Raw genomic sequence first — 18,692 nt, forward strand, 5'->3', positions numbered from 1 at the left:
CCAAAATTTCCCCTGCAGTCCTAATAAAAGTATTTTTAAATGTCTACAATGAAGTGCAAAATATAGTAAGCAGTGAAGAATTTCACACAATGAAGCACAAGTTAAGCAAAAATCATGGACAAACAAAATTTTCTCCTCCTGGGTAGAAACCAAAAAAATTTCAAAGTCTTATTTTGTTGTCACCTTATGCACCCTGTCACAAAGAGGTTGAAATAGTAGTAAGACCAGTTAGAGAAACACTTCAGTAGAGAGGATAATTGACTGAATGTAATCCCCAAGTGCAATACCCAAGCTGACAGGACTAATGCAATCCTTAGGGTATCTAAATAGCACTCAGGGAGCCATGTCATCCTACCTTAATTTAGCACTGTCACTCCTGCTAGAGGTTTGCTGTTGTTCACCACCCAACAAGGTACAGATGTCGACACAAATATTGATAAACAAAGACTGTCCATCTCTTTCCTCAGTAAAACCTGTGCTGATAAGCTGCAGTGGGCCAGATGAGACTCTGAGTCAGCCTTATTACTGTGAAACAGAGCAGGATGATGAGTACCCCTGTGCAGAACCAGAGAGCTCCTCATCCTCCTCCAGGACTCACAGCCACAAGGAGATCCCTGTCCCCCTTCTCTGTGCATGACCTGAAGTCCAGGCACAGCCACCCTCGGGACAAAGCTGTGCCAGCTCTACAGACAAGCACGAGGAATTTGCATCTCAAGCAACTTCTTCAAGGAGCAAGTCACAGGTGAGAAATTACCCTTCCCTGAAGCATCAGCTTCATCTACCAAGAGCAGGGAACAAGGCTCAGTGCTTTGCACAGCTGTCACTGTGCCAACTGATCCTCTCAGCACACAACAGGCTCAAGCTTCTCCTCCTCAGCTGTCCACTCTAACAGGCAATACCAGTCCAGACACACAGCCAGACCAACCAGCACAGGCAATAAAATTGCACTCTCACATCCCAGCTGTAAGAGCAACTTTAAAATGTCACTCAAAAAAAGTCCAGATCAGAGCAGTCTGGGCCACCTTCCCACTGCACAGTTGTGGTGCTGGCTTGGGAACCAGACTCTTCCACAAGGACCTTCAAGAGCCCCTTCTAAGCTGACTTGGCAGGACAGGTCAAAGACTTCACATAGACCAATCCTGCACAGAACCAGTGATTTTAGAAAACCATCACTGTGAAATATCACCTGAAAAAATCCCACTGTAGTGGGTACTGAGAATAAGAGGGAAGGCCTAATCTATCTTTTATCTAAAGCCTTGGTGCACCAACACTCTGAATACTGCTCAAACTCTTAAAATAGTTAAAAAAATTGCAACTGAATTGATGAAGGGGATGGAGAACTCTTAAAGAGATAGTGGAAAAGCTGGAACACTTTAGTCTGGAGAGAATGTAAGAGAAGAAAGGACTCATTAAGAATGGCAAATAAACTGAATGCTAAACAGTAATTCACCATTTCTTACAATTCTGTAACTATGGGGCACTTCTTGAAACCACTATAAAATCTGTTAAAAAGGAAAGCAAATAAAATGCTTCTTTAGAGTTAAGAGGGGACTTCTGTAATGCATTGTCTCCACAGTTTCCAGAAGAAGACAGCTCCAGCAATTAATAGTGTTAAATAAATTCATGGATAACAGGTCTGCCAAGAGAGACTGAAGTGAAAGACAGCAATGTACCTTCTGACACCCTTAAATAAAGTGTATGTGTATGCTCACAATGAGTGGTTGAGGGAACAGGGGCTGTTTAGCCTGGAGAAAAGGAGGCTCAGGGGAGATCTCACTGCTGTCCACAACTGCCTGAAAGGAGGCTGTAGCCAGGTGGGGGTCAGCCTCTTCTCCCAGGTAACAAGCTATAGGACAAAAAGAAATGATCTCAAGTTGCACCGGGGAGTTTTAGACTTGGTATTAGGAAAAATTCCTTCACCAAAAGGGTTCTCAAGCACTGCAACAGGCTACCAAGGGATGTGGTTGAGTCACCATCCCTGAGAATTTTAAGACATGTAGATGTGGCTCTGGACCACATGGTTTAGTGGTGGCCTCAGCAGGGCTGGGTTAATGGTTGGACTTGATGGTCCTAAAGGTCTTTTCCAAACTAAATAATTCTATGATTCCATGGGAGCAGGAGGTAGACAGAGAACAGAGAGAAAGTAGGCCCACATGTTTCCTATAAATAGCTCCTACTTTCACTGCTACCAGTGGATGTGGACTGGCCTGAGAGGGAAGGTATTTTTATACCTGAGTACAGAATGAAGTGGGAGGTTGGGAAGAATTTGCATGGCACTGGGAAATCACATATCCAAGCAAAACATTTTGCCTGTCTGCTCTTGCTTGTCACCTCCCAGTAAGTGGAAGTGCTTAGCACATGATCACCAACTCTGCCTGCAGCGTGTCCTGATGACAGCACTGGGTGGGGAGCCACAGCTGCTGCTGCTCAGCCCAGTGATCTCAGCTCCTGCTGGGGAAGGTACAACAGGCACAAGGGGTCTAGAACAACCAGCCCCAAGCAACTGCTGTGGTCTGAAGATCTGCGTAGCTAAGCAGAGTAAGGAGAGACTGCATCAAATGTGATGCTTTGCATCGTCAAGATGGATGCCCCTGAGGCTGAAAGGAGTGTGGGGAGGTGTTTCCATCTGTCACTGCAGTGGCAAGAAAGGCTCAAAGTCCAGTTACTCACATGCATTTAGGGCTTTGCTGTGGTGCTGGGACATCCTTGCTGCTGCTAGAGTAAGAGTAACAAGGATTGGGCAGTCTGCAGAAGACACAGGTTTTGAGAAGGATAAGCATGTGCAATGGCATGGCAAAGGCTCTGGCATTCAGTAGCTCCAGGAAGGAAAGATCCCAGAGGGAGAGCATCAGAAGAGGTGAAATGAAAAATATCTCAACTAGAAAGTGTCATGGCACTTCTATAGCTACAGCAGCACTTATGGCCAAGTAACTTATATGTACATGGATGTTAATGATGTCATTTTACAGGACAACATAGACAGCTGCTCTCTCTGTGACCAGTAATTTAATTTAAGAGCACCTGGGCTGGAAACATTTGCTTTTACCAGCACTTCCCAGAGACAGACAGAGATCTCAAGTGGCTTTCAGCTCTACAGTGAAGATGTTTCTTACCTTGCTTTAAGTACTTCATTGACTCTTTGTTCTAGTTCTAATCTCCTCTGCCGTTCCTTTTCTAGCTCCTGCCTTAATGTTTCAGCGTTTGTTTCTTCTCTCAGCTTCCTGAGCTCCTCCTCTGTTAATTAAAGAAGAAGAAGATAAAGATTTAGTTACCCTGAAGTATTTCTATAAGAAATTTTAAAATCTAATTATGACAGATTTGGTGTGGGGATTTCTTTAGCTGTGCTATACCAAATATGTTCACCAGAAAAAGAAAAAAACAAGTATTCAAGGGATAGACAGACTTCATAAAAAGCACACAGCTGTATCAAGTACAAAATGTTTCATTACTATTGTTAAACAAGGAGGAAAACAGCTCCTAAGTTTTCTTTTCAAGATGCAAAATAAGCCCTTGGTACAAGATATCAGCTATCTTTACTTAAACATGACATACTCTTCATTCCCCAAAGAAATAATCAGCAGGAAAGGCTGTCTACTGCTAAATCCAATGGTCATAACAAAAAAATAATCTGTTTTCTTCCCTTGTGTCTGTGGGTGGGAAAACACAAAATCATAAACTGAAAAGAAGTTATATGATGCCATATAAACCCATGCCCATCAATTTCTGGCACTAAGTCATATGGTGCCTCTATGAGCCTCAGAACCTTAAAATTTTAAGAAAGGGTTGTGAAACAAGAAACTAAGTTTAAATTTTTACACTTTTCCAAGGTTGTTGGAAAAGTGTAAAAGCTACTAAATTCCATGGAATAATTATATATATAAATATACTCACATATTTTGTTATACAAACACATAAACATTCTCACAACATTTTTCACAAGAAGTTAGTATCAAGTATGTATAAGGCTTTTTTGTGGCTAATTAGCCTTGCTTTTTGTCACTGCCAGTGTCCTTGCTCATGACCTTATTTTACTCTAGAGCTAAAATGGAGTCACTATTACTGACAGCTTTTCCAGATAGGCATACATGAGACATGGCAAAAATAAGATTGGGAGTCTCTCTCTCTTTTTTTTTTTTTCCTTTTCCTTTTAAAACCAAAATTTACTTTACTTTTTTTTTTCTGGTATGGTTTTTGAGCACAATCACAACAATCAATAGCAGAACAGCAGGTGTATTTCAAGTTTACAGCAAACCAGAACAGAAACTACTTTCTATTTCTACTACCATTACAAGCACAATGGATTCAGGCTTTTTACGTTGTTTTACAAGACTCGAATACCATTTTATACCCTCCAGAGGGTTGTTACACAATGTCTTTTGTTTCTTCTTACATACTGCCTTCTAAATCTTTGATACTCAGAGAATTTTGGTATCTGAGCCTCACTGACTCCAAGCACCATGGCTCTTGAGAAGGTCTGAAGCCATAGTGCAAATGTCCAGAGGAACTGAGGCACTCTCCGTGCCCTGCAGCAGGCCCTGTGCAGGGTGTCCAGTCACTCCATCTGCTGACTGTCCTGCAGCAGAGCAGGAGCTTCAGAGCACAGAATTAGGGGACATGGGAAGAAGATACATGAATCAAGGGGACAACACTATGGCTTCCACAACTGAACTCCACCACAAAGACAGGAGCGCTGTTACCCATCTCCCCCGAGAGATGGTGACCCTGGGAGGAGGAGCTGGAGCACAGAAATCACCACCTTATCCCCAGCAACTGAAACTGAGAACCCCCAGGGGTGGGGCAGGGAAATGTCACTGGTGCAGAAGGTATTGTCTCTCCTGTCCAGATATGGATATGAGGGCAGACTTCTACATGGGGCTGCTCCTAATGACATATCCACAAGGAATTTTAAATTCAACAAGAAAACTAAAATTTATAATTAATTTACCCTACTTTCAAGGGCTTGCCTTGTTTCAGAACAAGAGCCTGCACACAGCTGAGGGGAAACATCTGTTGCACTGGAGCTTGTGCAATATCATGCAGATATCACAGAAAGTTCCAAAGCTTGATAGAGACACTATCTTCTCAAGACCATTAAAGGGAAAAAATTCTTCATTACGCATTTTTTGTTTGATTAAAGAGGAAGTGACTATGCATTTTGTGTACATAAAAAAAACCACACAAATTATAAATTAACCTCAGTGTCCTTGAAAGTCAGATTTTCCAGCTTCCTTAATTCCAGCTGTTCTGATTGTGCTACATCTTGTACTACTAAAACCAAAACAAAACCTCCAGAAATTGTACCTCTTGTCCTCCAAAAAGGACAAGCAGTGCCAAGTATTCTATATGGAAAGAGGCAGAGTTAAAGGGTGCACAGTGAAAGAGGCAGAACTCCTATAAAACAAACAAACAAAAAATACAACATCCAATCCTTAAGGACTGTCATAGCTTCACATTTCAGAGCACTTCCTAACTTTCCCATACATGACTGCAATCCAAATCCATCTCATCAAGCCCTTAAAGCAGTATTTGTTGCTACTTTGGCAGCAGTGTGGTCTGGCACTGCAAAACCTTCGTGTTCAGTTAGTTAAATACTCCTGAGTCTGCTAAGCAACAGAGGCCACAGAGAAGGGAAGGGGGGGGAAGCTCTTCCTTGCTCTCTCCCCTGAAATAATCTACCATTTGGCCAAGCTCATCTACACTTTCAAAGCAAATTTCTCTGTCCCTGAAGAGCCCTCCTGCAGAATGACTGAAGCTGGCTACAAAGAGCAGAGGTCATGGACCCCTGAGAAGAATACACAAGAATATTTCACCATGGTATCTGTCTACTGAGTTTTACAGATGAGTACCATCCATGATGATGAGAATAGAGGGCTCCTTGGATTTCATCTTCAGTCAGTCAAAATTCAAACATCCTCTCCCCTCTGCACACACACAAAATGATAAAACATGAAACATCAAGCTTCAAGGTTCCAGATTAATCAGTTTCCATAATTTCTTTCCCAGGCACATCCATCGTGGCTCACTATCTCCTCCAGGGCAAGAAACATTAAAATACTGCTGGAGGCTCAGTGCATGTCTTAGCTGGACACTCAGGTGAAGTGAGCAGCCATGAAGGTGACCTGGTTAGAGGGGGGAAATTACTAAAAGAAGAAAGTGTCTGCTGAAATACTGACAGAGAAAATGCTGGTATGCCTGGGAACCACACCTGGGAACCAGAAGCACTGTTGAAAAGTGCAGCTGGCCTCTCTGAAATGCACAGCCTGGTACCTACAAACCTGAGACACCCTGAGATAGCATTGATAAGCACAAAAACAAGGAAACACAACAGCCACTTATCATCTGAAAAGGTGAAAAGTAGTCCAAAAACAGGGAAAGCATCCTAAGGAAGTAAGACTTGGTAATTACCATTGGCTGTTTTATCTGCAGGAAAAAGAAAACAGTCTAGAAAAATAATTGTACTGAGAGAACAGAAAACAACTTATATTGGCTATTCCAAGTGAAATATAGAAATTAACAGCATCTATTGGCTGCTGAAGTGGCAAAGTCCTACACTTCCTTATTTCTGTCTAATATGACTTAATTTTTATCCAAAACAAAACTTCTCTCTCCAAGAACTTTGCATGCTGCACATACTTGTCCTTTCCTAAACGAGATGAACCCTTCACACAAACTTTCTAAGAAATCTTGGACCCTCACCCAGGACAGCTTCCTCCAACATCTGGGATGGTCTGGCCCATTCTGACATCTGTCCAATAAGCTGGATACTGGTATTAATGTAAACATTTTTATATGTGCATATAAATAATCCATCATAATTACATTTTCTGTGGTTTTACTGGAAAGTTTGCTTAATTAGTGAAAGTTTGCAGTAGCCTGTAACAGTATACACATATTTGGTTGCTGCCATACTATTGATTGCTCCCAGGAATTTGTAATAGCCTAATATATATTTTTATACACACACACACACATATATATATATATATTTGAGTTATAAATCATAGATATTGTTGCTAGCCATGATTTTTGTCACAATATGTAATGAAGTAGAGAATTTAGAGTAAAAAACCTCCATGCCCTTGAGTCTTAGAGAAGCCTATGAACTCAGTCACAACCTCTAAATACCTACACACTGGGTAACTCTAGGTTTGGACAGCAAGTGTGACTCTGAAAAAAATGCTTTAGAAGCTCTCTAGCAAAGTCAACTTGCGTAGAAAATCAGAACAATATCTGGATGCTACTGCTCTTTGAAAATGAGCTATAAAAGTCTGTGAGACAAGGCAACAGTGGTGTTTCAATGACAGTAATCACTACACTTCTTATTGCACTGTAAACCCTACGAGAATTGACCCCATAGTAAAGATCATCATCAGTGATGTATCTCACAGGCTACCAAAAAAACTTATCCATTTCAGTTTATCTACAGCATTTTATCCTCTGTGAAGTGTAATGGAAGTGTTGCACCTGAACTCCTAGGATTTGACAACTGAAATGGAAAGACTTAGCATTTCAAAAAGCTTAGCTGATACCATGAAACTGCTACAAGACAGCAGCACCCAGTGTTTTTGTTGCATCATCTTACAACATCAGCCACTACAGCAAATGAAAAATTTCAGTTTGCTCCTCAGAATATTCACCTGTAAGAAATGTTCTGATAAAAAGCACTTTAACACCCAAGTGTTTAGTATTCAGTATTTAGTGACTGAACAGAATGTGAGTGGTGTTTAGAAAAGAAGGATGATACATCAGGCTAGAAAGGCGTGGCAGAATGTTGGATTTCTAATTCAAAACTGCTTGTGCAGTAAAGCGGATGTTTCCCTTAATCCCAGGATTGGAGGTAGATTAGGGAGCCTCCTCATAGCTGTTTTATATAATACCATTTCTTCCTAGACCTACAGGTATGCTGCAAAATCCCCCTCTGGGACAAAGTGACCAAAAATTTATTTCAGAGCAGAGCTAGAGACTGCCAGTCACTGTTTCTAGCTACCTGAATTCAGTCTAGTGTTAAATCTAAGGAATTTAATCTGAGTTAAAAACTAGAAACAGCAAAAAGCATGTGTGCAACCCTGTCATATTTACATGGGGAAACACCAGTACTTAACAGGACAAAAATAACCCTTCTACATCTATGTTAATCATGGTAAATCTCCTTACAACCCTTTGAGTTCAAGTATGTTATTTAATTGTTACTAAATACATTAAATCCCAACCACACACGTTCAGTCTGGATCTCACCAGTTGTGCTGATGGGGCTGGGAGCTGTCTCCAGGGCAGGCAGCTTCCACCCTTGCCAGACTCCTCATTCCTACAGAAAGCTAATATGTTAACTTTGTCCCAAGGTAAACCCACTATATGACACTACTAACAAAATGTCAGGAGTCTGAAAACATCAGATATTTTTATCATCATAGACACTGAGGAGCTTTTAGTCTTCATCATTAAAACCAGCAGCAAATGGCAGTGCTGTGAAAGACATGGAACAGCTCCATCACTTATGATAAAGCAAGGACAAACAAAGAATATTGTCTGACCAACAAGCAGTGATGGAGGAAGAACCTGCAATGGAATTCCCTAATCTGCTTTTTTCCTGCTTACACTTACTCTGGAATTTACCTAACTCCTCTGAAGGCATGGTCACAATTCACAGCTACAACTAGATACAGCTTAACTGTGCATTATTTGTTACCTGTGCTGCTTCTAATCCATGATTCTCCTTCTCCAGGGCGTATGTTCTTTCCATCAGTGACTTGAGAACCATGGAGATTGCCAAAGAACTTATCATAAATCTACCCAAAAGATTTCAGATAAAACATTACCAGACATTGTGAGATATTCTACTTCTTTGCATGCCAGATGCTTGGCAAAGTGCTTATTTAAGCCATCACTCTAGCAGCTCTACTTCATTAACTGTCCTTTCTTCCTTAAGTCACCTCTTACGGTCATGTTTGTTTCATGCTTGGATTTCTACACTTCACTAGGGAATCTTAAAGCTCACTGCTTAGGAGGATTGCTCTAAGGATTTTATGAAGAAGAACCTAAAAATGTCCTTTGTCAAAATGGATTTGAGTATTCTTGTTCTCCATAGCTCTTCCAGAGATGAACAACAACTGGTCTGGAAGAACTCCTCTTTTTTTATTTTTTTGTTTTGTTTTTTTTCATTTGTGAACACCTTGGTTTGTCAATTTAATGGCTTTCCCTTGTGGTCAAGCCTCTTGCTTGTTTGCATTAATCTTTCATACAGCAGAAAAAGATTTTCTAATAGGAATATTGGTGTCATAAAAAGCCAAAAGGCAGACAGAATCATTAATGATTAAGTATCTTTACTGAGTGTATATCCTTCCCTCCTCTCTGCCCACTTTATACAGGCATTTGGTAGAGTGGAGAAGTGAAATGCTTAAATATAAACCCCACATTTTCAATATCACCTTTCTCCAGCTAAGTCTGCACACATCAAAACAAAGAAGTGACCTGTCATTTTCAGAACCAGTCATGCCAATTTCCCTTTAAAAACTTTAACACAGGTTTGGCAGTTAAACAATCGCTTTTTGCTTTGCGTTGTTTCCATCGTTCCTTTGTGCTTCCCTTTGCTCTTCCAAAGACAGAGCTCCTGCCCCAGTACTTACACTAAGGAGAGCTTTGAAAGACCAGTTTTTGAGCCTCTTTGCATATGCCTACAGGACAGGGAGCAGCGTGCTGACAGGGCTCCTGCTCTGCTGATAAGAAACAAGCCAACTCTGATCCAGAGACAGTGGAGGGAAGGCAGAGTCTGAAGCAGCATCCTCCCTCAGTCAGTTAATATTCACAGGTATTCTCTTCACCTCAACACCAAGAGTTTCATATAAAGTGACCTCTTTCATGTGATCAGGAAGACTGATTTACAAAACACATCGTATTTTATAAAGTCTTCTTCCTCTGTGCAGGCTGTTCCAGCCTCCTCTCTCACCATTCCTGTCATGTCCTACTTGGAGTGGGTGAGGTTAGAAAGAACTAAGATGCCATTGCTAAGGTTTGTACAAAATCATTAAGCTAACTACCAATTAGTAACTTTACATTTACATTTAGTGCTTTCAGTGGAGCTTTTTCATGTTGTAATAGACACAGACCTGGATCATTTCCCCTTCATTAGGGAAGGATTCTAAATTACACTTCCTGAAAATATAGCTTACTGAGACAGACCCCCTTCTCAAAACACCAAGTGGAAAGTTTTGTGCTGCTAGATACACTTAAAAGTTCAGTTTAAAAGCAAAGAAAAATACTGCTCCTCTATGAATTTTCAGAATTTCAGAGAATAAAAATGCCAGAAGTGTTGCAAAACCCACCTAAAATAAACAGAGCTGCAAAAATGTTGTCATTATTGCAGGAATGGTTTTCACTCTGTGGTTTTGGCAGAAGTGAAACAGTCTATAAATGTTGAAATAATGTCTGGCTTAGGAATAGCAGCAGGCTCTTCCAAGGCTTTTGTGTTACTAAGCTGAGCAGGGAAATGCAGGTTCCACATGGAGCTCCCAAAATCTCTGTCCCAGTTATACAAAAGGGAGAGGCACAACAGTGCTGACCCTGCCTGGGTTTTCACACCATCTCTGCAATTATCAAAGCCAAGCTGGGCACCCAAAAAAAAAGGCAGAAATAGGCACAGCCCACACACATAACAGAGTGTGTAGGTGGGATCTGTTCAAGGCTCCACAGCAGCTCGAACACGACATCGCTCTGAGCACTGTGCTGCATTTTTTGTGGTCCATCAGCCTCATGAAAGGCAGTGTGACAATACAAGATCCTGCAGCATTTGGGCATCTTCACGTACAGCACCATCCCCTACATCATCACCAAGTGCATCCTTTGTACAATGACAAGGGCAGACTGCACAAGCCAGGCTCACACCAAGGAACAGCCCAGGACCCCAGCCTGCTGCTGTACTGGCATGGAGTCACATCCTGTCCCTCTCCCCTGTCTCAGGAACCTCATGCTCTGGGAAGTCAAGTTGAGAGTGAGCAAAAGCCTAATCTGTCTCTTCCACCAGTCAGAGCAGAGTTTTTGAAGATGAGAAATGGAGATCTGAATGCTCATTAGTCTGTATTGAGGCCTGTTGACCCCCAAACAACTGCTCATGACTCCCTCTTCCAAGTGTTTCCAGGAAAATGAAGTCAGAGTTTTGGAGGGGTTTTTTTTTGGTTTGGTTTTTTTTTTCCCAGGAAGGCTAGAAATGAACTCAACATACACGTTGAGTATGAGAACTCAACATACACATTGAGTATCTCTGGGTATAAGCAAAATCTTTCCTACATCTCTTAAGAAACTTTCTGTAGTTTTTGAGAATTCTCCCAGACAGAAGTCAGACCTAGAAAAACTTTAAATTTTGTTAGGAAGCAAATGAGAGCAGCTCTAGTAAAGAGACAGCACTATAGCAAAGGCTGGACTCACATATTTTTGACTGTGTCTACTCTAGGTGCCCAGGATAAACATTAAAGATTTCCCAAAAGTCACCATAGGCAAACCAGTCTTCATCAGAGGAACTCTACAATCTCAAAAGAGACAGGTAATCTCCCAGGGATACATTTTTAGTGCTAAGGAGTCCAGGATTTTAAACTGAAAGAAAGGAAGTTTAGAGGAAGGAGTAAAGGATGTGAGAAACCCAGGGTAACTCCAGTGCCACAGCACCCTCAGCACTCACCAGCACCAGCACACTTCATTTCAGAGCCCTTGGTGCAGCATCACCTGCCAAGGGTTGACCATGTAGCAAGGAATGGCCATTATGGCCCACAGCTGGGATTTGGGTCTCTCAGATAAACACAGCAGCTGCTTATTCTCTTGCCAGGGTCTTCACCTGCTATGTAAATCAGCTCAAATCAGCTCTAGATTCTGCTTCATGATTTCTGAACCTGAGGTTCAGACTACAGGCTGCTAAGTCAGTATGAAAAGAGCAAAACCAATGCAGTGAATCTATTCTTCTGCTCTTCTCTAGCTCTGCTACTGCAGCTGGTGTGACCCTCACATCAGGGGAAATTAAAGAGAAGGTGCTCTGACACAGTTGGTAATTGGGCAGCTTCACTGCCTACTCCTCACACAGAATGATTGGCACTGTTTGAGGAGGTATAAGCATTTCTGCACAGAACTGGACTTTTCAGCATAGGTCCTTTGCTGGTCAGCACACGCTTGGCCTCTGAGGTTTAACACTTTCTAACATGCCAGTTCTGCCTGAGAATCATGTATGGTTTTCTAGAGCTCTATTTCCATGAGGTCAGTATTCTTCTAGGTTGTTCTTAGAAAGAATCATCAGGTCATTTCTATCAGAAAGTGAAGTGAAAGCCAGAGAAAATCCTGTGGAGTTAGTCACATAAATGGTTCAAAAAGGCATGAGGATGAACAGTGTGCCACAGCAGAAATTTCAGTGGGAAAGCAACATAATCCCAACTTCTTTTGTCATGTGGTATAAACATCATGACTGAGACCACTGATTTGGTGAGACCTTAAAGCATCCTGCCACAGACAGCTGTGTGGTGTGGAATGCAAAAACCCTTTTGGGAGAGAATTATATTTCCTTCTACTACTCCTCATCCTCATGTGACGTTCCTTTGATTTAACAGTCCATGACTAACCCTCTTCTCTAAGAGTCACCAGGTTTATTCACTCTCAGCTGGTGCTACCAACTCCTCTTTCCTGAGCTGCTGAATTCCACATTGCAAAAGGTTTCAACACCCTTGAATTAGAATTAGCTAATACTTCATATAAACCACAGGATGCATGTGTGCTTACAAAGCACCTTGTGGCACCAGGACAAGAGCACTGATATCTCCAAAACTGCCCTCTATAAGCAGGCACAAGGAAGCAAGGTGTTTACCTCAAACAAAAAAGGTGCAAAAGCAGAAAGATTGTTTTGTTGGTTGTTTTGTCTTTCAAATGCAACAGCAGCAGGTACAATTTTATTTTTTGTTAAGATACAACTAGGTTTTGAACTGCAAACTACTAATCTTAGCATATCAATCTAACTGCCCTGGGTCAGTAGTTGCCTTCCAAAACTGAGCCCTTAACTAGCCCAAGGCAGTGTTCACATGTATGAAAAACTAGGTTAAAATAACAGGAAGTCCTTTAGAAATAAATGATTCTGATTGTCCCAGCTCCAAGACAAAGCTTTTTCCAACCACATGCACTGGAAACTCCAGCAGACTAAGCCCTTTGCACTCTTGATTCAGCTGCTGTTCCAAGATTTCTTCTGAAGGAACCCACTCCAATACCACAAACCCAACAGGCACATTTTCAGCATTCCTATAATAAGGCTCAGAATGAGCCTTTAGATCAAGAGATTAAGACCATTCCCACACAGACAGGAAAAGCAACTTTAGCCCCTTTAGCTGGGAGAATCAGATGATCCCTGCCCCTTGCTTAAGACATTATCCAAGATCCCATTCTCTGCATGCCTCAGCCTCCTGTCAATCCACAGCTTAAATCCCTTGCATTTCTAGACACATTTGATTTGCATTTACAGCTCTGCACATGCTAAGCAATTCCTCTCCATCTTCACATCTCTGGGAGTCTGGATTACCTCTTTGCTAAAGAAGACATTCATCTGGCATCTCAGATGAAGATATTTCCCCCTTAGAGACAACAGCTTCTCTCCATACCTACTTGCTCTGGATTTCCCCTGCAGCTTGGAGAGGCTACAGTGAGGTTTGGGATGTGTTTCACTGAATGTGCTACTCAGCCAAACTGCACCCATTGCTGTTGCCTACTAACAGTGAATGGAGTTTAGAGAAAGACTTTAGCCAGGCACCTCAAATTACAGACCCACATCGACCTGCAGCTGTGTAATGTGTGTGTACATCACACATGACGTAGAGCTGAGAGGAAATCTCTCCTCCTTGAACCTCCTGCTTGATGACATCAATACAAATAAAAGTATAGAAGAGACCAAAAAAAAGTCAGAATCAAGCTGATAACAAGTAGAACCACAGCACATTAAAAAGCAAATGCATGAAACTTTATATATTTCCCTCACAAACTAGAAATGGCTTTGACTTTTGCATGCCCAGCTGGAGGAAATGGAGTATGTGGACCTGGCAAACAATATGCAAAATCACAATCATAGCAAGGTGTCCTTAAGGGATTCCATAGTCAAAAATAGTATGGAAATACTGCAGAGCAACTAGTCTTCCTAAAAATCACCTACTGCAGCAATAGGATTTGAAAAAAATAATAATCAGGCTTTCTTCCAAGGGCAAACTGAAGTGAACGAACTGCACATTTCAAGAATGTTTTTCTTCACACCATTAGTTCATTTTTGGGAAGAAAACAGTAATGAAGGATTTCTAGTATCAAAAATCCCAAACCAACTCAAAAGAGAAGGAAAAAGGAAGGGTAAGAACTGAGGAGCCATATGCAAAAGCTGAACTCCTACTTCACTCCAACTGACAAACATGGTGACCTATTTCATCCCAAAATTTTGAATGGAAAGTGGCCAAATAAGGGATAAGCTTTATTTTACTTATTTCTCAACCAGTCTATGACTCTTACTATTGCTTTTATATAGAGAATTACAACCAATTTGTCAGGACAATGCTGTTATTTCACCTACAGCTAACATCAGGCTCTGCTGAAGTAGTGAGGGCTGGAGACAACCCTGGCTGACTCAAGGCACTCAGCTGAACCATCCCACTGGCCTGAACCCCCAAACATCTGCTCAAAGTTTACACAAAGGGGAAACTTTATCCTCCTTATCCTTCACCTTGGAGTTCACAACAAAGCTCTGTGCAAAGGAAAAATGATTCAGCTACAAGTAACAGTTGATCAGAAGGTTTTCAAATTACAGCAGGAACCTGAAGACTACCAATATTCTCAAACCTGTGTGCCCCATTTAGTTACTGTAAGAACATACTAAGAAGGAGAATGAATTCACCAGCCACGGAAGCGCTTGGGAGCCCTACCATGTTTTTACATCAAAAAGCACATCCCATTTCAAATCAGAAATCAGTTCTGTTAAGTCCTGCTGTTTCTACTGCACATTAGATTGCACGGAGAAATCACATGTGTCCAACCTAGCCTAAAAAACAGCTGTGTAACAGGGGCTTAAGCAATGTATCTTTGGGGATGGAAGGAGTACATGGTAACTCTGTACCAAATAGTTAAATAAAAATCAAGTAAATCACTGAAACTAACAAGGCAAGTCAAACATTTCTTTCAGTTTTTACCTGACATTCCAACCATGACACCTTCTCCAGGTATCAGTGGAAGCTGACAGCAGCTTGTTATAAATTCCTGCCCAGTCTCCTTTATCAGGCCTCCCTCTTATACACATCAGGGGGAAAACATATCAAAGAAGTATTGCCAAGTGAAAAACAAGTCACAGAAAAATAATGACAAATCCTTGAGAACATGCTGAAGATAAAAACCTAAGTCTTGTCATTGGATTATAGCCTAGAAATTGAACAGAATCTATAGTCTTGTTATTTCTACTCCTTAGAAAATATCTGACAAGCTTTGAAGACATAAAAACAACCCTCATACTCTGAAGTTCAAAACCAAAATATTAAAATGGCCATTTTGGGAAGCAACTGAGCAAGAATTCTCATTAGTTTATTACAGAGATCTCTACTTGTATCAAGTTATTTTGTTTTCTGTTTTTCTGTTTTTAACTATCTTGTCTTATAAATCAACAGTTCAGACCTGCTGAGATAAAATCCCCAAAATCTTGCAGCTTCCCCTTGCCATGAATGACAACTTTTTCTCATTATACACACATATGTACACATATATAAGCATAAACCCAAAAAACCAGCACTTTAAATCTCCAGACCCTCTTCTCTGTATTTCTTACACCACTTACCAATAATACACATAATGTTAAGTGACATATGTTTTAAGGTGCATTATTTGTTGAAACAGCTGCCACGAAAATGAACTGGTCTCCCTGTCATAAATCTCTTCTTAGCAATTACTACTAGAAAGCAAAACACCTATTGCAGGCACATTAAGGTTGACATAGTTCTAAGCCAACCTGCAGATGTCAACATCCAGACTTCAAGTACGCAGCTTTTGTCACATAGTGAGTATGTTGTGAGGAATGCAATGAGGAAAAAATACCCAAGTGACCCAGAAACCCTGGGAATGCTTTTGAGCTCTTCTCAGGGAAGCATAAACTCACGTGCTATCTGCACATCAGCACACCTCAAAATTCTGATGCCAGCTCCTACTGTTAGAGAAACATTATTTCAGAAGTCCAAAACTATTCCTCTCCACAGAGCATTTTATACTTACGTAAAAAGTGTTTCTCCAGTAAGGCTATTTCCAGGTGACCTTTGATCTCATTCAGTCTGTCAGACTCTGTTCTGTTAAAATCCTGGACTCCTGAAGCCATGATGGTGGTCCCTGGACCAGCCTATAAGAAAGCCAGAACATATTGAAAGTTCAGAAGGAATTCTTTTTTTTTGTGTGTGTGTGTCATTTAAATATATCAACTGCTTTCTGGGGCAGTAAAGAAACAAGCATGAGAGAAACATGCAAGTATTAACAACTCTACATGCCTCTGTCAGCATCAGATTACCAAAATAAGCGAATGAAAGCTAATCAAATGTGAATTTACAGAACACACTTCTGCAAACCTTGGGAAGCCACAGAAAACAAGTATTTCCCACCACCACCACCCTCACCAGTTCTACTGCACCATCATTTAATCCCTTCTTCTGCTGACTGAAAAGCCATATTTATACTACTCCTCTCCTCTTCCCATAGAATGAATGGTCACTTTAAACATAAAATTGTGAGGCCAGTAAAAGTAATACTTTTCTAGATAATTACTGAGCTACTGGGAAACACATATTGTATATTTTAATATCCATCTATGGAATGTGTAATTTTCAAGATCTCTCAAGGAAGGGGCTCCCCACTCCCCCACAACAGTAACTCTCCCAGTTACTGCAGAAGGATGTTCTGGTGCCCAGGAGCTCACCCTGGCAGGCCAGGGGAGTGGGAAACCAGAAGATTGCATGCCTCAACAGATTTACCAGCACCCCTTGAATGAACTCAGCAGAATACTGAAAATACTGCAGAAAGCAGGAATTAAAAAGCAATTTAATTGGTTAGTGAAACCACTGACAATGTCCACCCCCATGAATTAAACACAGAAAAACCCCAAGGCCACAGAGCAGAAGGCAGGTGATGCCTTCTTTCTCTCATAAAGTGGGCATTTTCAGACAGCAGGGGAAAGGGTGGGTGAGGGCATCTCCTGGGTAATGGCTGCTCGGTGCTTGTGTACAGCCCCCACCAGGTATGAAAAATCTGTCAATGAGAATTACAGGAGCTTCTCTAGCAGCTTGTATTCAAAACCAAAGGGATAGATTGCAGAAGCCTACCTCTCAAAAATGATCTCAAGATAAAAAGGAATTTATTTACATATTCTGACTATTATCCACTCATTGTTTGAACCCTGAAAACACATAGGAACTGCATTCCTTTCAAACACCAGCTTGCATACATTTAACCATGACAGCTTAAATTACATACATATATAAATTCAAGTAATCTACAGGAGACATTAAATTCAGACATTTTCTATGTTTTAGGAAAGATGTGCAGAAAGCTTACTGACAGCAAAGTTGTCTTTTCACAGTTGGGATGGATTTGTACTTTCAAGATAAAACAGTGTGGAAATACCTATTAAACATCTGTTTTCTTGTTTGAAACTGAGTTTAAGAACAGATCCTGAGTTAAAGCCTCAGAATTTGTCTGTGCAGACATATTAGCAATCTGCAGGCAGTCACTGCCCAGCATTTACCTGGCACCAAGTCCCCACCTGGGCTTGCTGAACACAGTGCCAAGCAGAGATGCTATTTCCAGTCCCCCAAGCAGCACCCACCCACACAGCACTCTGTCAACGCTGCTGGCCCTGACGAGGAGGAGAAGCTGTTAGCTCAGCAGATCCACTTTGGATCTGGCAGGAATCACAGCACAGCAGAGAGGGACAGAGCCCAGGGCAGTCCTCACTCCAGGAGCTGCAGCACAGCGTCCCCCTCGCCATGCCCACATTTCCCCATCACTCCTGCCTTTAGCCAGGGAGGTGCAGTGAGAGATGCCATCTGCAACTGCTCCAGCCACTGCAGAAGATTATCAGAGACTCTTTTCAGATGAGCACAGGATGCAAATTGACCTCTGTGTTGATCTCTTATCTACTGAGCTGGGCTGTATTTATTTACACTGCAAGATTTAGTGCTATCACTTGCCAGACATTTGGAGAGCCCCAAGGAGGATGGTGCTGCTGAAGCTGAAAAGCAGCACCCTTACAACATGGGCAGGCACAAGGGAAGTGTTATTAAAGTTCAGACTGCTGCCCAGGTGTTAATGCATGGCTTTCTGTATTGTACACCCACATCTAGCACACAGGGACAATCTCTGCTCCCAGCACGCAGGATTTCACAGGGAGCTGTCTGAAGAATCAATGCCACTGCTTAAATAATAAAATCACATACAGGACAAGGAGCAAGGAGCTGTACTCAAAAGGAATGTGCCTGAACTCTCTGGGCATCAGCCCCGTGCTTAGACAGCAGCTGGTCCCCACCCCAGGTGAGGGAGGAGACAGGAAAAAAAAGGGGCTAGCAAGTACCTAAGCATATTCAAGTTCTCATCCTCATTGAAGGTACTCAAGATATTTTACCCAAAGATGTGCTACATTTCAGAAATATGCCTGGAGGACCAGCTCTGCTTTTGCT

General features: G+C 41.6%; 1 protein-coding gene across 1 annotated transcript in view; it reads right to left on the reverse strand.

Moving 5' to 3' along the window:
* Positions 1-18,692, reverse strand: part of GRAMD4 (GRAM domain containing 4) — a 76,312-nt gene that overhangs the window by 27,308 nt on the left and 30,312 nt on the right. The window contains exons 3-4 of the mRNA XM_066550783.1: positions 16,246-16,366; positions 3,114-3,234 (exon numbers count right to left, since the gene is read on the reverse strand). Of these exons, the coding sequence (XP_066406880.1) occupies positions 3,114-3,234; positions 16,246-16,366 (242 nt within the window). The remainder of the gene's footprint in view (positions 1-3,113; positions 3,235-16,245; positions 16,367-18,692) is intronic.

The sequence above is a fragment of the Molothrus aeneus genome, chromosome 5, assembly GCF_037042795.1.
Source record: "Molothrus aeneus isolate 106 chromosome 5, BPBGC_Maene_1.0, whole genome shotgun sequence".
NCBI lineage: Eukaryota > Metazoa > Chordata > Aves > Passeriformes > Icteridae > Molothrus > Molothrus aeneus.